This window comes from Oncorhynchus tshawytscha, linkage group LG18 (genome assembly GCF_018296145.1).
Source record: "Oncorhynchus tshawytscha isolate Ot180627B linkage group LG18, Otsh_v2.0, whole genome shotgun sequence".
In the NCBI taxonomy this organism is placed as follows: domain Eukaryota; kingdom Metazoa; phylum Chordata; class Actinopteri; order Salmoniformes; family Salmonidae; genus Oncorhynchus; species Oncorhynchus tshawytscha.
Genome location: NC_056446.1, coordinates 13,535,570 through 13,554,814, shown reverse-complemented (window position 1 = coordinate 13,554,814; position 19,245 = coordinate 13,535,570). Strand labels below are relative to the sequence as shown.

General features: G+C 43.2%; 2 protein-coding genes across 6 annotated transcripts in view; both read right to left on the bottom strand.

Moving 5' to 3' along the window:
- LOC112217528 (tyrosine-protein kinase Fyn) overlaps positions 1-506 on the bottom strand; it is a 71,078-nt gene extending 70,572 nt beyond the window's left edge. For all 4 annotated transcript variants that reach the window (XM_042300666.1, XM_042300668.1, XM_042300669.1 and 1 more), the window contains exon 1: positions 331-506. The gene's annotated coding sequence lies outside the window, so the exon portion shown is untranslated. The remainder of the gene's footprint in view (positions 1-330) is intronic.
- A 3,658-nt stretch (positions 507-4,164) lies between these two features.
- On the bottom strand, positions 4,165-18,873 carry si:dkey-119m7.4 (uncharacterized protein LOC560629 homolog). Of its 2 annotated transcripts, XM_024377861.2 has the most exons (10): positions 18,345-18,873; positions 10,223-10,326; positions 9,553-9,707; positions 9,213-9,381; positions 8,676-8,799; positions 8,263-8,369; positions 7,416-7,627; positions 6,744-6,852; positions 5,966-6,178; positions 4,165-5,422 (listed from the first exon to the last, which is right to left on the bottom strand). In XM_024377861.2, the coding sequence occupies exons 1-10, from the start codon at positions 18,750-18,752 to the stop codon at positions 5,335-5,337; spliced, it is 1,689 nt and encodes a 562-aa protein (XP_024233629.1). In that variant the 5' UTR covers positions 18,753-18,873; the 3' UTR covers positions 4,165-5,334. The 2 variants fall into 2 exon arrangements, with proteins under 2 accessions (XP_024233629.1, XP_042156599.1); XM_042300665.1 differs by lacking the exon at positions 4,165-5,422 and having other exon boundaries at positions 5,973-6,174.
- Between the last annotated feature and the right edge of the window lie 372 nt (positions 18,874-19,245).

Below are 19,245 nucleotides of genomic sequence, written 5' to 3'. Positions count from 1 at the left end.
TTGACTGTTTTTGCAGACACAGCACATTGATTTTTATTTCTAATGAATACACATAACGCGTTCGAGGATCGAGGGCAGGATACTTGCGACTGGTCAATGCAATTTGCACGTTCTTATTATGGCAACGAAAGCCTATAAATATATTTCGGAAACATCTGATCTGTAACATCAACCTACAGACAAGAGACAAAATGCGTTAACCACAAGAACACACTAAATTGACCCCATTTGCTGTTCCAATTGATACAATCAAAGTAATTAATTTTGTTCTGTTAGCTATAGGGAGCGATTCAACCTAAACAGGATAGTAAAGGATAAACGGTTCCTTACCGATTCGAAGGCGTTTAATTAACCGGACGAATGTATTCCATTGTAGTTGTAGATGAGACAGACGCTTATAGTTTTTGTGAAAATAATGGCCAAATAGCTTGCAGAAATCCAGCGCTTTCTTCGTGCTACCCCACTCCCTCGCTGTAGCTGATGAGTGTGATGGCGTTGTCTTTGCAGGGCCACAATTAAACTAACGGGACCAGTGGAGTGATTGACAACACCACCAGCCAATAGAATGGGAGGATTATTTTAGTGAGGAACAGGGGATTGTAAACAGGGCCACGTTCAGTTTCCAAACGTGCTCGAACGTTGCAGATAGAAATGCCATAAATAGAACCTCCGTGATTCCTTGTTCTACATGTCAGAGAGGCGTGTTTGCTTTAACATGTTGATATCTGAACATTCCAAAAATGTTGTGACCTACTGAACGCTCCCAGGTTAGATAAAGTCAACAGGCTAGGCCTATGTGGAGAGCGTTGAAGTCGAGATACTATTGCATTAGAAGTATTTCCATGACATCAGATTAATTTGGGGTCTAGACTAGGACAAGGCGTGGTTGACCATAATGAATGTCAATCAATAGATGGAGGGATGACGTATGCCTACTTCACATTTAGGCTATGATTTTTTTTTGATTTTGTAATGGAAAGCTGGCATCGGTTCAATTAGGACAGTGCGTGGCCAATTAACATGCCTATAGGCCTACACGAACACCAAATGTTAGATACTTTTCGAGTTGAGAAGATACAAAATAACTGCTCAATACAAGGAAAAAGTGTAGGATAATGCAATGTCCTCCTCCTCACCACCATCATCATCAGTGTGATTCAATCAAAGGTTATTGGAATTCAGTCAATTATTCCTCCCGCTGACAACGCGCTCTGATAACCATTGCGTTGGGGCGCCCTCTGCTGCTTAAAGACAACAATTACCAGATGTCATCACTCAAACTTCCCCCCAGTTATCCCTTATTATAAACCAGGCAGTTTGGGTCCTGTATATAGATTGGCTGAAAGCCATGGTATATTTAAGGGATAAACATTACCTTGGAAATAATGGACGACACACTCTGCGTCCTCCCTTTGCAAGGTTTATTTTTCAAAGGTAATGTACAGAACAGAGGTGTTTATCCTGCTTATACCACAGTTGCCAAAGACAAAAATACTCAAGCACAAATTTACCGGTAGAAAATAATAATTTGGTTGATATTGTCATTTTTATAAGCAAATTCACACTTTCTCATCTTTTGGTTGCTAGAGATGCGACGTTTATGGACACGACCCAGTTGTTTGTTCTATATGTTCCGTTGCCATGCTCGGTGGCAACCTTTTCATCCCTTGCTTGCTAGCTAGTCAACTAGTTTGTTTAAGCAGTATTCTATTGACATTTGGATACATAATTTGGATACATCCAAATCAGTGATGATGCCTGAATTTGCCTGGCGTAGATAGACAAGTTTGCCTTCTCATCAGGACACTCAACACGGTTAATTACGAGGAAATCACAGTGCATATCAAACACTAGGCTAGAAGCTAGCTAAATAGTTTGTTGCTAGCAGAAAAGGCCTATATTACAAGCAAATAAAAACGTATCAGTTGCTGGAAACAGCTGGTGAAACTAGAAACGTGGGAGGAATGGGCAGCATAGTGCCACTTGCGTCATGACGGCAACAGTATGAACCGGAGAAATTCCCGTTCATCACATAAGTATATATACACCTTTTCGCTTAATTATACCTTGATAGAATTCAGGAAATTAGATCTGGATTTTTCGAATACCAGTGAGATCAGATATGGAAATGTAGTCACACTTATGAAACTTCTGTTTTCAATCTCATGTCTTAATTCTAGAAACAGGGGTCTGGAAAGTAATTGCATAGGCCTAGTGTAAATATTCTCAGTGTAAGGGGGTGCGTGCTGGTGGCAGGGGAGTCAGGCGCAGGAGATCGAACTTAGTATAAACGGAGCAGTTTAATAAATGCTCAAAAATTCCGAAAACCAAAATATACAAAATAATACAAGTGGGTAGAAAACCCGTCGCACACCAGAACATAACTTGCACAACGCTTACAAACAAACAATCACGACAAGGACATGAGGGGGAACAGAGGGTTAAATACACAACATGTTATTGATGGGATTAGAACCAGGTGTGATACAAGACAAAACCAAAGGAAAATGAAAAGAGGATCAGCGACGGCTAGAAAGTTGGTGACTTCGACCGCCGAACGAACAAGGAGAGGGACCAACTCCGGTAGAAGTTGTGACACTCAGCATAATACCAGAGCAAATGCCAGTGTGGGCATGATAATCTATGGAGAGGTTAGCCTACAGCTTGACCCTTGTTTCAGACTAGCTTCTCTGTAATTTCGAACAATGGAGCTTTTCACATCACGTTTTACAATGACAGTAGGCCTACTTTACATACATGCATTGCCACAGACAATGCCACTACAACCATGAAACATTCAATCAAAGCTCTCACAGACAAAGAAGGGTAGAACAGCTCCCTGCATGTCAGTGTCGTGGGGGGGGGGGAAGGTCAAGTGGGTACTTGCAGCTGTTGCCTCTCAGAATCCTCTGTTATAATTGAAATGGCAATAATTGAAATGCCAGTTGTTTTCCAATGCCCCATGAGCAGTGAATCATTGACAGCCATGCTACATGCCTGTGCCAGCTACTCAGTCAGTCAGAGAGCACAGAACCTGCAGTTGTTCCCCACAATGAGGTGGAGTCTATTAACACTGGCATCTAGTCAACCCCTTAGCTGCCCCTCACCATTGGCTATAAGCCTTTTTGAAATGACACGCAGCATAGCAGCACAGAACTATCTTATATAAATGAAGTTGAATTCCTCTTTTGCCCCCCTCACAGCGTGGATACAATTTTCCAGTCGTACTTTGGTTCTGTACATCTGAAACGTATGTATGTATTATGTATGTATAAAAGTGCTGATTGCACAGAACAGTACAAAGGTAATGCACATATTGTAACACAATATCTGTGATCATAATGCTTGTGCTTCCTGACAAGTACTTATACTGTATACAGCACCTGATGTCAGAATAGAAGCAAGTACCACTTTTCTCCAGAGAGTGGCAGTGATCAGTAACACAACGAGCCCCGACTCCTGTTACTTAACATATATCACAGTGGGTTAGCCTACATGACTGCAAGGCAAACACTGTATTTCATCAAAAACAAGAATTTGTGGTTTTTCTCCCTTAAGCCTTACAATGACAACGGAACAATTCAGACCTGTCAAATCATTCACTGTAATAACACATGATAAGTTCCAACCCAAACCACAGTCCTAAAATTACCTTTTCTATCCTGCACCACCCAATGTTGAAGATCACAAACTAGGATCTGTTTCTCTGCTGTTAGTGCTGCCGTTCCACTGCTTTACGTCATACACATAGTGTAACCGCTCAGAATGAAAGCCTTCAGCAGAAGTATTAATAACGTAATGGAAATGTGAAATGTAAACTTTGTGTTTGAAGAGAGGGCACTGTCATGACGGTTCATCATTCAGTCCATCCATCCCTCTCTTGTACAATGGCTTCCTTGTCTTGTATTAGGGCTCGCCACAGCATATCTGCTGACCCTATAGAGACCTGTGACTGGGTCATCTTGGAGTTGACACTGGGACCTCGAGGTTCCATGGTCGGTAGAAGGTCGCACGCAGATGGTTAGTATTTCAACATGGTAATCTGACAAACACTCCGGGGAGCAGCCTTGCTGTGCTGGAGAACGAGTCAAACTTACTGCACAGAAAGACTCATCATGATCATGGATCAACCACTTCAAACACATTCACGTCTAAAAGTCAGAGTTAGGAGTGTCAAATACAAAATTCACAGCGTTTATTATCAAATAGAAAAAATGGTTCCCTATTCAACTTGCATATATGTGTGATATTTTGCATAATTGGTTCTCTCTGCTCTTTCACAGTGTGGACACTTGGGTCTTTATATGAAATCACAATGCATGATGAACAGTAAGGCATTTGCTGGCTGGAACTGAGTTCACATCTCAAGGTGAACCTGTTAGGTATGAGCGGTGCTGTAGGGGTGTGTAAACTGATAGGACAGGCACTCAGGAAGACCTACTAGATAACAGACAGAGAAGGGACGGGGGAGTGAGTTCCGGTTCAGGAAGCACCAGCAAATATTTGGATAAAAAGAGCACAAGGCTATTCGAACCACACAAAGGTGTGTCCATGACAGTATACACTGAGTGTTCAAAACATTATAATATCCTAATCCTAATATTGACTTGCTCCCGCTTTTCCCCTAAGAACATCCTTAATTCGTCAGGGCCTGGACTCTCCAAGGTGTCAAAAGCGTTCCATGGGGATGCTGGCCCAGGTTGAGTCCAATGCTTCCCACAGTTGTGTCAAATTGGCTGGATGGCACCTACTACCATACCCAGTTCAAAGGCACGGAAATATTTTGTCTCGCCTATTCACCTCTGAATGACACACATACACAATCCATGTCTCAATTGTCTCAAAGCTTCATAGTCCTTCTTTGACCTGTCTCCTCCACTTAATCTACACCGATTGAAGTGGTTTTAACAGGTGACATCAAATCGGCTTTCACCTGGATTCACCTGGTCAGTCTGTCATGGAAAGAGCAGGTGTTCCTAATGTTTTGTACACTCAGTGTATACAGAACCTAAGAAATTATATTTGGTGCATAAATGAACTGTTTCTACTGTACTTCATTATCAACCAATATATGAACTGATAGTCACCATAAAAATCTATATACTGTAAATCTTTTCACAAAAAAATAACATTTTTGCAATATAAAGCAAAACTGTATAAACATGTCAGTTAAGTGACATCATTGTCTGATGTACGAAATAGGAAATAGCTTTACGAGCTACAACTATGTTCAAGCGCTCTTAGCAGATAGCTTACAATGCACAGTTGAGTTCCTTGGGCTAATGGTCTTTCCGAGTAGAAGTCATCCGGTGCGGACTGGTGGCTTGTCCCACTCTAAGTTCTTCCGTTTATGATGTCTGGGTTCCTTGTTGGACATTTATCATAGAGGTCTGGTTTCATGTTCCCTTCTTCTGAGTCCTCACTAGAAGAGACAAGGGGATATCCGTGGATTACTATTAACATCACATGAAGATGACACCAGTTCAGCACCGTAATAAAGCAATAAGGCACAAGGGGATGTGGTATATGGGCAATATACCACGGCTACGGGCTGTTCTTAATCCCGGCACAACCTGTGCCTGGACACAGCCCAGGCACTGTGGTATATTGGCCATATACCACAAACGCTGAGGTGCCTTATCGCTATTATAAACTGGTTACCAACGTAAATAGAGCAGTAAAAAAAAACATTTGTCATACCTGTGGTATACGGTCTGACATACCACAGCTGTCAGCCAATCAGCATTCAGGGCTCGAACCACCCAGTTTATAATAATAGGTATAGTACAATAATAAAGGTTGAAATGACTACTAACCCAGGCTTAGATGTTCATCCCTGGTTTCAAGGCTGTATCTCCAGAGTATAATATTGACAGATAAATACTAAGGAATTTAATGTGTTAAATACTATGTAATAGAATATTCCCTCTCTCTTCCCCTTCAGTGGACAAAAGAGGGTAAAGACCTGATGCTGGATCCCTCCACATCCTGGATGTTGTCAGCCAGGGGCTGGTGGACTGTCTCAGGCAACAGCAGGGTGAGGGCTGCCCCTAGCAGAGTACACAGGCCAAACAGAACCATTGGAGCCTTCTTACTGACACCCCTCAACAGGTAGATGATTGGGGCCAGGACTCCCCCTGCCCGGGCACACATGGAGCCCATACCGATCCCACTCTGCCTGAGGATCACATTGGAGACTTGTTCAGCCAAACTAACGTCACAATGTTATATTTAAAGTGCTGCAATAAAGACTGTGGCTCAAGATTAGTCTCGCCAACATCCCAAAGCAATTACAGTACTTACTGTGATTGTTTACGTCAAGGCAAATGTATAACTTTGCATATCGAAAACAGAATACAATAAAAGAGGATTGTTAATACAGTCAAAACCCCCTTGAGCAGTTGTCTCAAACCTTATCAGAAGCTTGCGCTGACCCTAACATAAATCTACTGAGCCCAAGTTGGCTATTGCAATGGGGGAAACAAGTAATGTTAGACACTGATGCCAGTTATCTTGCTCAAGAAATACCTCAGCCCCCTCTCCACGACAAAAGAAAGGTCACAGAGATATTGACTGAGTAGCGGAGAGGATTATTTAAACGACTCCAAAGAGGGTTAGACTCATTTTGTGACCTCATGATCTACACCTGTTTGACTCTGCTGGAAACACGCCCAGACAACAGCAGTCCATATTTGTCAGCAGAACACTACTTTTGACCGGAGCCCTATGGACCAGACGCTCACCTTATGACAGTAGGGAAAACCTCTGCTGAATAGACGTAGACTATGGACAGGGAGGCAGTGATCCCAAACTTTCCCACCATGGCCAGGATTGTTCTAATAATGGAGAGATCTGAGAGAGAGAGAGAGAGAGAGAGAGAGAGAGAGAGAGAGAGAGAGAGAGAAGTGATGGGGTTAGACGTTAAAGGGGTAAAGAGCTGTGTTGTGTATATGCATAGCACCTGCAGCTCAAGTCTACATCCCTGTGGATCAATTCATCGCGTTCCAACTGGAGACCGTAAACACCTAAGGAAGTGGCCTCGAGTGTGAGACTGGCATGACTTCCCTGAGGGCCGCAGGTGGTAGTTCTTCAACAACTCTTACTCTACATCCAGCAGGTTACGCTCGGTATCTACAAATACATATTGCGGATGAATACCTTGAATACCCTTTTCAGTTTCAACCAGAAGCCAAGTGCCAAGCCACAAAGACTTTCCATTGACACTAGCTAAACCCTAATAAACAGGGCTATAAAACAACACAACTATGGCATCATTCAACGTCATCATTCAGTCAACTGGAGTATTTTCAGTGCCAGGGGGATACTATAACTGATCATGTACCTCAGGATGCTTATAAACAATACTTCAAAAGGCACATTAAAGGCAGCAGAGTTTCCTCTGGAAAGCTCCGTACCATCGGGAATGAAGACAGTGAGCAGGCAGGCTAGGCCTCCCACAGCGAGGAAGGCTATCTGGGATATCCTCCTGGAGCGGTTGAGGGTGAAGAGAGTGATGGTGCGAGCAGGCATCTCCACCAGGCCAAAGATCAGCTGGGTCAGGTAGATGCTCATCCCAAAGTCAGAGATGTTGAGGGACAGGCCATAGTAGACCAGCACGTTGACAAACCTGGACAGGCAGAGGTGGAATGGTAGGGGAAACACTGATGAGGCAAAGAAGAGGTTAATAACACACTACTGTCACAGCAGTGAAACAAGGACTTCCTTATTCCTCTGGTTTGCCACAAGTCTACCATGCAGAATAGGGAGCTACAGTACACAGGGCGAGAGATGAGAGGTTAATGTTGCATTGAATAGGAAATGAGAAGAAAGTGTCGAGGAAGCAGCAATGTCTCTCTAGCCACAGACAGGGTAATACAACCCTGGCATAATCAAGGGACTTTTCTACAATAGTAAAATGACAAAGAAGGCCTCCTCTAACTTGGACTGGATAGGGAATACAACACAACATTTCACAATAGTTCTGCAAACTCCATTGGCATACCACATCAAGTGATCAACCCACAATGAAAAGACGAGATGAAGATTAGAGTGTGTTCGACTGATGCATGAGTGGTTGGCAGAAGCCCAATTGAAACAGTTGATGATGTGTTACATTTCTTGTTTGCCCACAAGAGGCATGTGTCCTGACAAAGATCTACTGTATGTCTGTTTCTACCTCGATGACAGATTGTGTTTGAGCCTTAATCCCTGTCAACTTCACAAGCAATTAGTAAACTGTGAAAAGAATGGCAGGACACGCACCACAGGTAAAACATGATCAATGAGCTCCTCCTCATTTTTGGAGTTCGGACCAGGTCAATGACTGTGTGCTTTGTCCTCTCCTCTATCTTCACCATGTCTTTGTACCCCTGGAAAATAACAAGAGCAGATTAGCCATGAGCATTTCACAGTGATGGTTATAAGTAAAGGAATGAGCTCATCAAAGCGATAAGCACACCAATGCAATTTATATAATGTTCATGCCCCCACGGCATGCCTTACAGTGTAGGGACAACATGCAAAGCAATTTAACATCCTCAGGCTTTAGCACTATTGCTCTTAACATTGCTTGTGTATAGAAGTGTTGTTTTGCAAGTGCTTTTTATCAAGGCTGTTGGAATCTCTCTCTATAGCAATTAGCCTGTGGACAAAACAACATGACCAACAAACCACACCTGACATATCTCTATGTCCTCCCGCAGGGGTTTGCCATTCATCAGAGCTGCTTTCCTGACCAGGTCCATGGCCTCCTCGTACCTCTGGTTGGCCATCAGCCACCGAGCCGACTTTGGTAGGACCCTAAGAAGGTAGAGGAGAGGTGTTCATTTGAGCCACACAAATAATCAACTACATATGCCAACGGGCATTAGTTTGACCCCATGGGAACAAGAGATAAACATGAAGTTACATTTAGCCATGAGGTAGGAAGTAGGCCAATACTTGTCCTAGAATATCAGGGAAAATATGCACACAATCGTGCAATTTAGATATACTTAGATATTCCCAAATGGCATGTAATGACCCATCTGGCTTGGATTATTGAAGACAAAAGGGTTCCTCTTCCTTCCCTTGAAATTCTCCTTTAGTGGGTTGGCGTGCTAGCCTGGAATCCAAACTGAATGATCCTTTCATTTTACTGAAGATAATGAAAGTGGGTGATATTCAGTTTGTAGTCCAGGCTATAGGCATACTGCAGCTGGCCAGTGACTCACCAAATGTAGAAGATGAAGAGGAAGCCTGGTGCTGAGATGGCCAGCTGGAGTTTACGCCAGTCTCGGATGAGGTAGGCCAGGCCTGCCAGGATGATGTAGCCAAACCCAAAGAAGTAGTCGGTGATGATCCCAGCTAGCATGCGGTGCTTTGATCCTGTCCACTCTGTGCCTTTGGGCCACAAACAAATCAGTATAGAGAGTAGAAAACCAGCACCTTATCATCTTCATTTAGCTAAGATCACAAGTCAATAACTTTATGAATATTTACTGTATGTGCGTGTTTGTGAGTGTGTAAGAGAGAGAGAGAGAGAGAGAGAGAGAGAGAGAGAAGGAGACTGACCTAAAACAAATGCGTTCATGATGACAGCAGAAATAGTGGTTCCAACAACAAAGCGCAGGAAAACATACACGTAGAAATTTGGGGCAAACGCAGCTCCGACCCCACAGGTTGACTGGATAGTCAAACCAACCAGGATTATGTTCCTGCGTCCATACCTGAAACAAGAAAGAGGGGGATTATACCTTTTTAAATGACTAGAAACTGTTTCACTTGAGGTGTACTCACTCACGGTACTGTACGGGTGTGTTGAGAATGAATTGGACTGATAGGGAGTGGGAAATGTGCTGCAAATTAGATGCACTCTTTAATATCCCATGTTAAAATGCGTCAAATGCTTTTGACTTGGCTGGCCTACAAGAGCTCTGAATATGACTGCTACTACTGAAAATAGTCTGTGCAGACATTTCTCTGTGTACTTTCTATAAATATTCCGAGTTACACAAATAAAATGTGCCAGCAAATGTAAATATCAATACAAGCTGCAAAGCGTTCATTGAGCTCAATTTTTTTTTTTACTTCACCTAAAGTGGGACTGAGTTTGTGTGAGTTTCGTTTAGCATGACCCTGCATTAAGTTTGTGACCTACCTAGAATACATGTCTCATAGATCATCAGGCTAAATGAGTTTTTTTAAACACATGGTGGAAAGTGCACAGTTGTTTTATACGTACTTATCAGCTAAGAAACCAAACAGCACAGCGCCAACCAGAAGACCAAACATGTAGATTGAGGAACCAACATTGTTTAGATTGGCGTGGTCACACACCAGATCCCACTGTCAAGGACAGAGGGTTCAAATTAGTTGAAAAGCTACGTCATATTGGCAAGCACCAATTGCACAGCCCTGTAACTGTATTTTGACTGTGGTGTCCAAATATTTTGCCCATGAGCTATAGAAGCCTATGAGCACATGCTTCTCAACAGATTACATCTAAGTGTCCGTCATGGCTCTCACATCAATAATAACAGATGAGTCGTTCCATGTAATATCAGCATGCCATTACACCCACCATCTCAGATTGTTCTGAAATCGTGTCTGTATTTACAAATGAATAAGATTAGCGTTCCGGCAACATTATTTAGTTGAAAATCAAATAAAAGGGTCAAAAGCCACTGACGCACCCACCACCAATCTCACCCTTACAACCAGTGTACAGTATCAGTTCTCTATGTCTGACAAGTAGTAGGGAGCTGCAGCTTGGAGTATTGCTTCTTCATCCTAAATAATGTATTCCCTGTGTATCTGATGTTTTTCACCACTTGTTCAGAGAAGTTAGCCATTGGAGTCCCTAGTTTGCATTTCTTTACCAAAAATGTGTGTGAAAGTACAAGGTACCCTATTGCAATCATGTTAGCACAGCGTGAAACTGTTGTACTGATTAAAGAAGCAATAAAACTGTCCTTCTTTAGACTAGTTGAGTATCTTGAGCATCAGCATTTCTGGGTTCGATTACAGGCTCAAAATGGCCAGAAACAAAGAACTTTCTTCTGAAACTCGTCAGTCTATTCTTGTTCTGAGAAATGAAGGCTATACCATGCGAGAAATTGCCAAGAAACTGAAGATCTCGTACAATGCTGTGTACTACTCCCTTCACAGAACAGAGCAAACCGGATCTAACCAGAATAGAAAGAGGAGTGGGAGGCCTAGAAGGCCAGCATCCCGGAGTCGCCTTTTCACTGTTGACGTTGAGACTGGTGTTTTGCAGGTACTAGTTAATGAAGCTGCCAGTTGAGGACTTGTGACGCGAACATACAAATGCTGATGCTCCAGATACTCAACTGGTCTAAAGAAGTCCAGTTTTATTACTTCTTTAATCAGTACAGTGTTCAGCTGTGCTACCATAACTGCAAAAGGGTTTTCTAATGATCAATTAGCCTTTTAAAATGATAAACTTGGATTAGCTAACGCAACGTACCATTGGAACACAGGAGTGATGGTTGCGGATAATGGGCCTCTGTACGCCTATGTAGATATTCCATAAAAACTCTGCCGTTTCCAGCTACAATAGTCATTTACAACATTAACAATGTCTAGGACCATGCCTCAGGACTACCTGGCCTGATGACTCTTTGCTGTCCCCAGGCCACCTGGCTGTGCTGCTGCTCCAGTTTCAACTGTTCTGCCTGCGGCTATGGAACCCTGACCTGTTCACCGGATGTGCCACCAGTCTCAGACCTGCTGTTTTCAACTCTCTAGAGACAGCAGGAGCGGTAGAGATACTCTGAATGATCCGCTATGAAAAGTCAACTGGCATTTACTCCTGAGGTGCTGACCTTTTGCACCCTCAACAACCACTGTGATTATTATTTGACCCTGCTGGTCATCTATGAACATTTGAACATCTTGGCCATGTTGTGTTAAAATCTCCACCCGACACAGCCAGAAGAGGACTGGCCACCCCTCATAGCCTGGTTCCTCTCTAGGTTTCTTCCTAGGTTCTGGCCTTTCTAGGGAGTTTTTCCTAGCCACCGTGATTCTACACCTGCAATGCTTGCTGTTTGGGGTTTTAGGCTGGGTTTCTGTACAGCACTTTGTGACATCAGCTGATGCAAGAAGAGCTTTATAAATCAATTTGATTGTTTGATTGATTGGTCTACATTGTATTTCTGATCAATCTGATATTATTTTAATGTACAAAAAAGGTGTTTTTCTTTCAAAAACAAGGACATTTCTAAGTGACCCCAAACTTTTGAACGGTAGTGTATATGTAATGTGATTGGTGACATTTAACATTAAAGCCAACCCTTGGAAGTTGTGGGAACATACGTTTTTGGTTTCCCATTGGTTCTGGGATCGAAGCCAAGTTTCCTGACCGGTACAACTGAACGTTTCTTTCAACGTTCCGAGAACGGAAGAGAACATTTTGCCGCTTTTGGGAAGGTAGATTTTTAGTTGCAGGGAGGTTCTGAGAATGTTTTACTATAGTTCCTTAAAAGTTTTCATGTGAGGATTTAAAAAAATAAATAACAAATATTGCCTTTTTCTCCAAAATTTCGTGATTACGATCTTGTCTCATTGCTGCAACTCCCCAATGGGCTCAGAAGCCAGCCGCACCAACGTGCCGGAGGAAACACTGTTCAACTGACAACCAAAGTCAGTCTGAATGCTTCCTTGTCTCTTCGCTTCAACTCCCCAACAGGCTCGGCAGAGGCAAAGGTCGAGTCATGCGTCCTCCGAAACATGACTCGCCAAACCACGCTTCTTAACACCAGCTCACTTAACCCGGAAGCCAGCCGCACCAAAGTGTCGGAGGAAACACCATTCAACGGACGACCGAAGTCAGCCTGCAGGCTTCCTGTGAGGTTTTATTAACGTTCTGAGAACAGAAATTGTTATTTTTAAGGTTTCTTAGAAATCTCATAAATCAAATTTCTCAACATACAAGTATTAGGCACCATTTTAAAGATAAAATTATCGTTAATCCAGCCACAGTATCTGATTTAAAAAATGTTTTACAGAGAAAGCTCCACAAACGATTATGTTAGGTCACCACCAAGTCACAGAAAAACCCATCAATTTTTCCAGCCAAAGAGAGGAGTCACAAAAAGCACAAATAGAGATAAAATTAATCACTAACTTTTGATGATCTTCATCAGATGACACTCATAGGACTTCATGTTACACAATACATGTATGTTTTGTTCGATAAAGTGCATATTTATATCCAAAAATCTAATTTTACATTGGCATGTTATGTTCAGTAGTTCCAAAACATGCGGTGATTTTGCAGAGAGCCACATCAATTCACAGAAATACTCATTATAAATGTTGACGAAAATTCAAGTGTTATGCATGGAACTTTAGATAAACTTCTCCCAAATGCAACCTCTGTGTCAGATTTTTTAAAAACTTTACGGAAAAAGCATACCATCCAATAATCTGAGTACGGAGCTCAGAGCCCAAGCCAGCCAAAAGAAATATCCGCCATCAGAGCCACATCAATTCACAGAAGTACTCATTATAAATGTTGACGAAAATTCAAGTGTTATGCATGGAACTTTAGATAAACTTCTCCCAAATGCAACCTCTGTGTCAGATTTTTTAAAAACTTTACGGAAAAAGCATACCATCCAATAATCTGAGTACGGAGCTCAGAGCCCAAACCAGCCAAAAGAAATATCCGCCATCAGAGCCACATCAATTCACAGAAATACTCATTATAAATGTTGACGAAAATTCAAGTGTTATGCATGGAACTTTAGATAAACTTCTCCCAAATGCAACCTCTGTGTCAGATTTTTTAAAAACTTTACGGAAAAAGCATACCATCCAATAATCTGAGTACGGAGCTCAGAGCCCAAACCAGCCAAAAGAAATATCCGCCATCATATTATAAATATTCACTTATTCACTGATCTTCATCAGAATGCACTCCCAGGAATCCCAGTTCCACAATAAATGTTTGATTTGTTCGATAAAGTTCATAATTTATGTCCATATACCTCCTTTTGTTAGGGCATTTGGTAAACAAATCGAAACGCGCGTGCAACTTCCAGGGGAAAGGTCGGACGAAAATTCCAAAAAGTTATATTACTGGTCGTATTAACATATCAAACTATGTATAGAATCAATCTTTAGGATGTTTTTACCATAAATGTTCAATAATGTTCCAACCGGAGAATTCCATTGTCTGTAGAAAAGCAATGGAATGGGAGCTACCTCTCATGTGAATGCACGTGACTGAGCTCGTGACTGCTGGCAGACCTCTGACTCATTCCCCTCTCATTCAGCCCCCCTTCATAGTAGAAGCATCAAACAATGTTCTAAAGACGGTTGACATCTAGTGAAAGCCTTAGGAAGTGCAACATAACCAATATCCCCCTGTATATTCAATAGGGGCTGAGTTTAAAAAAACTACAAACCTCAGATTTCCCACTTCCTGTTTGGATTTTTTCTCAGGTTTTTGCCTGCCATATGAGTTCTGTTATACTCACAGACATCATTCAAACAGTTTTAGAAACTTCAGAGTGTCTATCCAATACTAATAATAATATGCATATATTAGCATCTGGGACTGAGTAGGAGGCAGTTTACTCTGGGCACGCTTTTCATCCAAAAGTGAAAATGCTGCCCCCTAGCCCAAACAGGTTAACTGTTATGAACACCAAGCACAGGACACATATAAATTAATTTTCTTATGCATTAATCATGCAAACACATTTATTTTTTTATTGTGGCACGGCATCAGGGAAATTCGAACCTATGTCGAACTATCTTATGTTCTCTACCCATGGAATTAGTTCACTGCTCCACCAGTATGGAGCTAACATGTCAAGTTTTTTTTTTATTCATACAAAGTTGTTCATTTTGGTCAACTCAAACAGACCCCATTTCAAAGGAAACTAGCACTCATTAAGATCAGGTGTGGCCAATTAGTGGCCAACACACTTAACAAGATAGAGGATAGTTCCTCAATATGTGCTGAGAATGTTCCAAAGCCAAGCAACTATGCTGCAACATTCCCAGAATGTTGTGGGAAGGTTATATGCAAAATAACCATAGGACAACCACACTCTCACCAAGCTCTAAGAAACATATGGTTCTCAGAACATTATGTGCTTGCTGGGTGTGTGTTTGGGACTATATCCAGACCATTAAAACCATTAGAACTGCTGTAGTTTAATGGTTTGCTTGTTCACCAAGAATGGTTTAACTAATCCAGAAATTTTGTGAAGGGAATAAACCAAACACAGAGCAGCCATTTCCTGGACACAGATTAAGCCTTAGAGAAGGACAAACTGAATTGCTTTCATGGAGGACTGGCTTGAATTGTGAGGATGACCACACATTTTATTTTCATCATGAGGTTTTCTACCCACAGTTTCAAAGAAAATGTTGTAATCCATTTAAACACAAGACCAGCTGGATAAAATGGTATGGCAGTAGCAGGGACAGTGGCATCTCCAATGCCATTGAGGAGTACACCACATCTGTCATTGGCTTCATCAATAAGTGCATCGATGACGTCATCCCCACAGTGACTGTACATACATACCCCAACCAGAAACCATGGATTACAGGCAGCATCTGCACTGAGCTAAAGCCTAGAGCTGCCGTTTTCAAGGAGCGGGACTCTAACCCAGAAGCTTATAATAAATCCCGCTATACCTTCAGACGAACCATCAAACAGGCAAAGCGTCAATACAGGACTAAGATCGAGTCGTACTACACCGGCTCCGACGCTCGTTGGATGTGGCAGGGCCTGCAAACCATTACAGACTACAAAGGGAAGCACAGCCAAGAGCTGCCCAGTGACACGAGCCTACCAGACGAGCTAAACTACTTCTATGCTCGCTTTGTGGCAAATAACACTGAAATATGCATGAGAGCACCAGCTGTACCGGAAGACTGTGTGATCACGCCCTCCGCAGCCGATGTGAGTAAGACCTTTAGACAGGTCAACATTCACAAGGCTGCAGGGCCAGACGGATTACCAGGATGTGTACTGCGAGCATGCGCTGACCAACTAGCAAGTGTCTTCACTGACATTTTCAACCTCTCCCTGTCCGAGTCTGTAATACCAACATGTTTTAAGCAGACCACCATAGTGCCTGTGCCCAAGAACACTAAGGTAACCTGTCTAAATGACTACCGACCCGTAGCACTCATGTCTGTAGCCATGTCCCAGGCTGGTCATGGCTCACCCTGGGACTAAACACCTCCCTCTGCAACTGGATCCTGGACCCCCCCCCCCGCTGATCATCAACACATGTGCCCCTCAGCGATGCGTGCTCAGCCCCCTCCTCTACTCCCTGTTCACTCATGACTGCATGGCCAGGCACGACTCCAACACCATCATTACATTTGTCAATGACACAACAGTGGTAGGCCTGATCACCGACAACAATGAGACAGCCTATAGGGAGGAGGTCAGAGACCTGGCCGTGTGGTGCCAGGACAACAACCTCTCCCTCAACTTGATCAAGACAAAGGAGATGATTGTGGACTAAAGGAAAAAGAGGACCAAGCATGCCCCCATTCCCATTGACGGGGCTGCAGTGGAACAAGTTGAGAGCTTCAAGTTCCTTGGTGTCCACGTCACCAACAAACTAACATGGTCCAAGCACACCGTGACAGTCGTGAAGGGGTCACAACAAAACCTATCCCCCTCAGGAGACTGAAAAGATTTGGCATGGGTCCTCAGATCGTCAAAAGGTTCTACAGCTGCACCATCGAGAGCAACCTGACTGGTTGCATCACTGCCTGGTATGGCAACTGCTCGGCCTACGACCGCAAGGCACTATAGAGGGTAGTGCGAACTGGGGCCAAGCTTCCTGCCATCCAGGACCTCTATACCAGGCGGTGTCAGAGGAAGGCCCTGAAAATTGTCAAAGACTCCAGCCACCCTAGTCATAGACTGTTCTCTCTGCTACCACATGGCAAGCGTTACCAGAGCGCCAAGTCTAGGTCCAAGAGGCTTATAAACAGCTACTACCCCCAAGCCATAAGACTCCTGAACATCTAGTCAAATGGCTACCCAGACTATTCACATCACCCCCCTCTCCACACAACTACCGCTCTCCGTTTTCATCTATGCATAGTCACTTTAATTAACTCTACCTACATGTACATACTACCTCAACTAACCGGTGCCCCCGCACATTGACTGTGTACCAGCACCCCCTGTAAATATATATATATTTTTTACTGCTGCTCTCTAATTACTTGTTACTTTTATCTCTTATTCTTATCCATATTTTTTTTAAACTGCACTGTCGGTTAGGGGCTCATAAGTAAGCATTTCCCTGTAAGGTCTTGTTGTATTCGGCGCATGTGACTAATAACATTTGATTTGATATAGTGGGCAAAACCTGGTACTTTCACACTCATTTATCGTACATAATGTAAGTGACTTCAATTGGTAATTTCTCTGAACAGGTGAACAAAACATCACAAGATACACAGGGAAGCAATAATCCAAGAATCTCAGAGAATCTCATAGAATCTCAATTCTATACTACAATCTGAGAAGAATCTGAGATGGTGGGTGTCAATCTTTTTGAGGTGGAACCACACCCCATGGAATGTAAACGAACGGGTCATGAGTTGACATACATCCTATTTTTTAGACAGCCTTTAACAGTCGGCCTCCCGGTGGAGGTCTGATCAAATCAAAGTTTATTGGTTGCGTACACAGTTCTGCAAACGTTATCGCAGGTGCAGTGAAATGCTCATGTTTCTCGCCCCAACAATGCAGCAATATCTAGCAAAAAAATAAAGTACAATAAACTAAGACATTAAGAACAGGCAATCCTAGGTGTTTGTAAATCAAAAACCTTCAACATGTTCTGCGGGCTGGGACCATTCCACTATGGTTAGTGTCGCTGTGTGAAGGTCCCTCAAGATACACTAGACCCAATCAGTTCATTCAAGTATCCCCACATCCAACCCTGATCCACATACTGTTTACTAGTGGGTTATGGGGGGAATGAACTTCACTGGCCAGGCTTTAGAGAGAGAGAGAGAGAGAGAGAGAGAGAGAGAGAGAGTGAGAGAGAGTGAGAGAGTGAGAGAGAGAGAGAGAGAGAGAAAGAGAGAAAAAGAGAGAGAGAGAGGATGCCTGCACCACAGGAGTCTAGATCAGGTTCAGATATCACCACCACTACACAGTTACATAGCTGTAAAAATGAGTTCCACATAACCAACTGCAGAATGGCTTCAATTCATGTGAGAATGTGTGACCAGAAGGTGTTCATCACATTTGAACCCCCCAGACAGACAGACAGACAGACAGACAGACAGAGAGAGAGAGAGCCTGCCACGGCCATTTTCCTGCCGTGTCTCTTACTCACCTCGGTTGCCACGGTGCTGTGGAAGGTCTCCTTGCTGAATTCCCATCCCCCTTGGCAACCCTCAGTGGCGTGGCTGTCACTAAGGGCCAGGGCAGTGCTGTGATTCAGCTGGGCCAGCGGGGTGCCAGGGATCCCCCCAGGGGCAGAGCAGGACCGGCCTGGGTCACTGTCTGGGCTGGTCACCAGGCTGAAGTTGAAATTGGGATGGTCTGAGCTGGCGGTCAAGGGCCAGGTGGTGTTGGTGGAGCGACAGAGATGAGGGGGGACGGCCCCTGTGAATATGGATATCAGCATGTGGAACGCCAGCAGGATCTGGGGGAGGCAAATCCACACATACAGGCTCTTCTGGAACTTGCCAAAGCCCCCAATATGAGAAAGAATCTCATCAAAATTCATGCTTCTTTCCATGGCTGCTATTCCAATGCAGACCTTACCCTAACGTATCACCACGGATACAAGAAGTAGGCAGGCTGTTGCTGTCGTCTGCGGTGTTGTGAACCCGCAGCACTTCACTAGCAGGGTAAATATAACTGTCATCTGCAGGGGGAGAGGGAACTAGATCATGGGGTGGAGTCCAAGCTCAGAAGGAGGAGTTGCTCTTTGTGATAGCTGAGTGACTGCATTCGCTCGCTCTCCCTCTCGCTCTGTTTATTTGCATGGTGAGAATCTTATATTATGGAAACAGTGGTAATAAGTCATATAGAAGCCCATAACACAACATACAGACATAAAGTGAAGGCTAATTGTCAAATGTATCAGAGGGACTCAAATTTCAAGAGGGATGTACAATAAAAGTCAACGCAAGCCCAGAGTTATCGTGCAAACAACTCCTTAGAAAGTGTGTGTGTGTACATGTATTTTTGCTTTACATTACGTTTTCAACAATCAGATTCCCAACAAT

Excerpts from the sequence above, each read along its gene's own strand:
- si:dkey-119m7.4 (XM_024377861.2), bottom strand. The coding sequence starts at position 18,752 with ATGGAAAGAAGCATGAATTTTGATGAGATTCTTTCTCATATTGGGGGC. Across the intron at positions 9,382-9,552 it reads CATGAACGCATTTGTTTTAG|GCACAGAGTGGACAGGATCA; the intron begins GTCAGTCTCCTT and ends TGTGGCCCAAAG. Across the intron at positions 6,179-6,743 it reads GTTTTCCCTACTGTCATAAG|GCAGAGTGGGATCGGTATGG; the intron begins GTGAGCGTCTGG and ends TGTGATCCTCAG.